Genomic DNA, 4,850 nt, shown 5'->3' on the forward strand with positions numbered 1-4,850 from the left:
CAGGCCCGGCGGCCGCCCGCCGTCCTGGGCTGATGGCAGGCGCCGGGTGCTGGGTGCCGTAGCCCGCAGCCCGGTGCGGGGAGGCGGCGAAGTGCCCGCACGGCCCCACCTCCCCTCCCGGCTGCCCGCCCCGCGCTCCGCCCGCTGCGGAAGGGCGGCCGCCGCCTCACATCCGCGTCCGGGAGGAGGCCGGCGGGCGGCCCGAGCCCAGGTGGGGCCGGGATGGGCCGGGTGAGGGGCGGCGGGGCCGGGGCGCTGCCCTGGGCACGGCTGCGGGCCTCTGGGTTGAGCCCCGCGGCCTGGGGAGGTGTGACCGGTACGCCGGTAACCGGTACGAACTCCGCTCGGTTCCCGGTGTCTCTGCTGCAGGTGCCCGGAAGGCTTCCATCGCCTGCGCTCGCATCCCTCGTCGCCGAGGCGGTGGCTCGGTGATGGCGACCATCTGCGAGCTCCCCGAGGACGTCCTGGTGGAGCTGCTTTCGCTGCTCCCAGCCCGGGACCTGATCCACGGCTGCAGGCTGGTCTGCTCGCAGTGGCGGTACGTGGTGGACCTGACCACCCTGTGGAAACGCAAGTGCCAGCGCGAAGGGTTCTACGTTCAGGCTTTGGACAGAAGCATCTCCGACTGGAAGATCTTCTATATGCTGTGCTATCTGAAGAGAAACTTAATCAAAAATCCCCGTGCTGAAGGTTTGTTTAACTACTTAGAGCAGAGGGTTAAGATCATTTCCCAGCAGTCAGAATGAGTCAGTGTCCTGCATTACTCAACTACTGCTGGTGGTGTAGGGCTGTCCCGCCTCTGATGGGTCCGTCCTGGGTCAGATCCGCAAGGAAACAGCTGCAGTGAAACTATCATGGGCAAGTAAAGAATTGGTAAATGCACATCTGTGACTGAGATCAGAAAAAAAAAGGAAACTGTGAGTCACTAAGGCCTCAGCACTGTGGACACTGACTGGCAAGTATGATACAGCAATAAAACTATCAGCCTAATAGACTAAATAGTCAGGCAGCTGTGTCTTTTAGTTCAAGATGCAGCTAAAATGACTGCAGTTACTCTGTTTCATTATTGACTTTCAGTTTCTGATACAGGCAAAAAGTTGCTATGAATTGTCACAGCTGCTGATAGCTACCACAAACTAATGACAACATAGTGACAGAGGTCACTTTTAGCTTTTTAGAAAGATACAGCACGTCTGACTATTAATCAGAGGAGATTCCTGATATTTTTCTGTAGCTGACTTTTTAGTGCAAGCAGGGATAGTGGACGAAACTAATCTGAGGCCCTAACTCTCATTTTTGTGTGTGTTTTATTTTTTTAGAGAGCTTTAAGCACTGGAAACTTGATAAGAATGAGGGAGATAGATGGAAGATTGAGGATCTGCCTGGACCTCTTGGAAGAGATATACCAGACCCAGAAGTACACAAATACTTTGTCACTTCATTTGGGTAAGAACTGTATTCCTGTGACCTGATGCTGGAAGAAAGCTGTTTCTTCCTCTGTCTCCAAAAGCACTGTGGTTGGAGGACTTGAAGCAGGTCACTGAACCTTAACCCATCTATAGGAAAATGAAGGCAATTTCAACCTTTTGTACTAGCTACTCTAAAGAAACTATATACTATATACAGGATACTGCTGAGGAATTACTTAATCACATCATGTGCTAAAATTCTCTGTCCCTACCAGGAATTTCCTGTAACTTTTTCTATGGTCATAATCATGTGGGATCCCTGCTTCTTTTCCACCAAATGTGGTGGGCAGAGGTTAAGGTCTGCTGAACTGATCAGCTGCACTTACCTCACAAGGTCAAACCTCTTAACCCCTAGGAGTGCCTGGTGCATTTGTCACACTAACAGCCTGCAATAAAAGCTGTCAATAATAGAGGATTTACTGCTTTTACAACCTGTAAGCAGTAGTTTTGTCTTAACAACATATGCTATACAAGCACAGAAACTCTTCTTAATCCAGTTTATTTCTTTTTATGTGGAGGTGAAGCTAACAAGTTTGCTTCCTGGCTGGTTCTGTCTTTGGAAAAAGTCATGCCTTAGCCATGTCAGCCTTGTGGGCATTCAAGGTCTGGATGAGCTTTTAGCAAAAGCAAAGGTGTAAGGGAAACCATGAATGTTGAGAAGGATGTGTTTTGTGAAGTTGTTATATTTTTATTTCTGTTGCAGGCCATGCTTTAAGTCTCAACTTATTACCCTGAAGAAGGAAGGATACTGGAATGAGCTGATGGATGAGAAACGGCCTGAAATCATAGTCAAGGACTGGTAAGTGTGTGCACTGAAATTCTGCATAGAACTTTTGCCATTATGACCTAGATGTAAGCTGGGCCTCTGAAGCTTTTCATGCTATGTTCTTTACCCTTTGGGATCTGTAAGTCTTGAGTAAGGCATAGGCTAAATGTAGGTTTATTCAGTGGGGTATAAGAAGATGATTATCCTGTGAATAGAAAGATAACGGGAAGTTTTAGAACTCCTCCATAACTATGGGTATGACATTCCTTTCCTCGATTCACTTTGGAGACTCTTTCTGAAGGCTAAGGAAAATGGAATGCTGTGTACACAACCCTGGCTTCTTCATTACTCCCTGCCTCTTTAGGTACGCTGCCAGATTTGACTGTGGGTGTTGTTATGAACTTAAAGTGAGGCTGCTTTCGGAAGACTACATTGTGCTTGCGGAGTTCCATCCTGAGCCAGTGGTTATAGAGCAGTGGAGCGATGCAACGTGGAGAGAGGTAAGCAGCAGCTCTCCAGACAGTAGCTTTACATCAAGATTGAGATACGCATCTTTCAAACCTTACCTGGCTAAAAGTCACAAGTGGCCCTGCTTTCTCTGCTCTTCAGCCTCTTCTAACTCAAGATAAAATGTAAATAAGTTCTTGCTGTTGACAGTGCTGAAGAAACATTGAAAGATCAAGGTTGAGTTTGTAGGTGCGTGAGGTTTCCTAAAGAGTATCCCCCCTACGCTTCTGTGCTGTTTTAACTTGGTCTCTTCAAGTGTTTGTTTTTCACTTAAGCTTTTGTCTAAGTTAACTGAGTTATAGGAGCATAGCTCTTATTCGTATTGAAACTAAAAACTTAATTTTAAAAATTACTGCTTGGATGTAAGTATTGCAGACACTACTTTTCCTAAATTGCTAAACATGTTGAGCTTGGTTTGAATGGCTGTAGATTCCCTGTTATGTTGTTCCTTATATGACAAATGCTGTACCCAAGAATCAAGCTTAACATTGTTTGACTTAGCCTTCTGCCCTTTAATCATCTAAATAAGGCTTTTTATTTTTTCCTCCCCCAAAAAGGGGTATGATGCACTTTCATTAAAAGGTATTTTGGAATGAGACCTTCCTGAGACCAAGGCTTTCTTACCATAATTGTCCTAGTTTGAAGGTCAGTGCTGGTTTATTTAGGCAAAACAACAAGCATTTTCTTTCTCTACAGATGTCTCACACCTTCAGCAATTATCCAGCTGGAGTTCGTTACATCTGGTTTCAACATGGAGGCCAAGACACTCAATACTGGGCAGGATGGTATGGGATCAGAGTGACAAACAGCAGCATCACCATTGGACCCCAGACATCGTCGTGAAGGCACAATATAAGTGTTCTTTTTTACCTCAGGATTGTAACCAGGTGGTCTCAGGTGCACTTATTTGTATGTACTCTCTGGGTGAATGTCCTGGCTTTGTTTTGCACAGTTGATCTGGAATACAAGCAGCTAGCACTCCTTGTTCACAGCAGACCTTCTGCAGGCCCAGCCCTTTTGGAAGGACTTCTGTCTTCATCTGTCCTCCTCCTGCACCGTGGATGTTATGGCAATTACTAGTGCCCTTCCTTAGGAGGAAGACTAGGACAATTAAATATGACAACTATCTTTAGTTAATAGTGTTTGGCTGTAGCACCAGGACATAGTAATCTTAAATGGAAACCCTTTCCTGTTTTTGCAGCTTATGAAAGATAAGGCTAAAATGTATCCATTCAGATTATTAATCCCTTTTCTGAAAGACTCTGCTACAGACGGACTCGTTTTGTATTGTCTTTTCCTGTTTGTTTAATTATGTGTATAAATATGTATCTTTCATATCAGCCCTTCCACAGCATAAGGAAGCTGTCGAGCCATTTTCATAAATGCTGTGATGCTGATACCCAATTCCTTTTAGTTTCTGTAAGTATATATGATCAAAATGGTACATGCCTTCCCCGCCCAATACAGCCCATCATTGTTTGAATAAACAGAGAAAAAGGAGGTAAGGATTCCCTTAAGGTGGATACCTTATAACTTAAGTGCCTTTTGACTGTGCTGTGCTTTTTCCTTATTACCTTTGTACTGAGTACTTGGTTTGTACAGAACAGTCTAACCCTATATAAAACGTTCAAGCAGCAAACAACCTGGATACGCGGTGTTCTTGCGCTTTTTACTTTGAGGAAGCAGGGAGGTGCTCTGCTGGCTTTTACCAAGTTACCTGCCCAACAAACTCAACTCAAATACTATGAACCATCCCTTCCACCCCTGTATAAGCAGAGACAATACTAAGGCCCTCTTCCATCCCCTTTGATAAGAGTAGGATAGCAGTATTTTTTTCCCCCTTTTCTGCTGTCTGTTGTAAAAGCAGGACATCTGATAAGTGTCCTTGCTGGAGAGAGACATTCCAACATGCTACTAATGCCACTCATATGTGAAGGTTCTCCATGGTTGTACAGCCTTTCATAGGAACGGATAGATTCCAGCCATGTCCTAGAGAAGGTATGGAAAAGTGGTGGAAGCTCCATATGGAATACAAACCTCCATACAAAATTAAAGTACTTTCTCGCTAGAGGGACGGTTGGTATGGACAGAACGCAGCCTATTTCAGC

The 4,850-nt window shown here is 45.4% G+C and overlaps 1 protein-coding gene across 1 annotated transcript; it reads left to right on the forward strand.

The window, feature by feature from the left end:
- Window positions 1-120: 120 nt before the first annotated feature.
- LOC121058385 (F-box only protein 6-like) lies at window positions 121-4,381 on the forward strand. Its single transcript, XM_040533886.1, has 6 exons — window positions 121-211; window positions 370-690; window positions 1,320-1,446; window positions 2,173-2,268; window positions 2,600-2,735; window positions 3,439-4,381. Exons 2-6 carry the CDS (start codon window positions 432-434, stop codon window positions 3,583-3,585), a joined length of 765 nt encoding a protein of 254 aa, XP_040389820.1. The 5' UTR covers window positions 121-211; window positions 370-431; the 3' UTR covers window positions 3,586-4,381.
- The last annotated feature ends 469 nt before the right edge of the window (window positions 4,382-4,850 follow it).

This window comes from Cygnus olor, chromosome 21 (assembly GCF_009769625.2).
Source record: "Cygnus olor isolate bCygOlo1 chromosome 21, bCygOlo1.pri.v2, whole genome shotgun sequence".
In the NCBI taxonomy this organism is placed as follows: Eukaryota; Metazoa; Chordata; class Aves; order Anseriformes; family Anatidae; genus Cygnus; species Cygnus olor.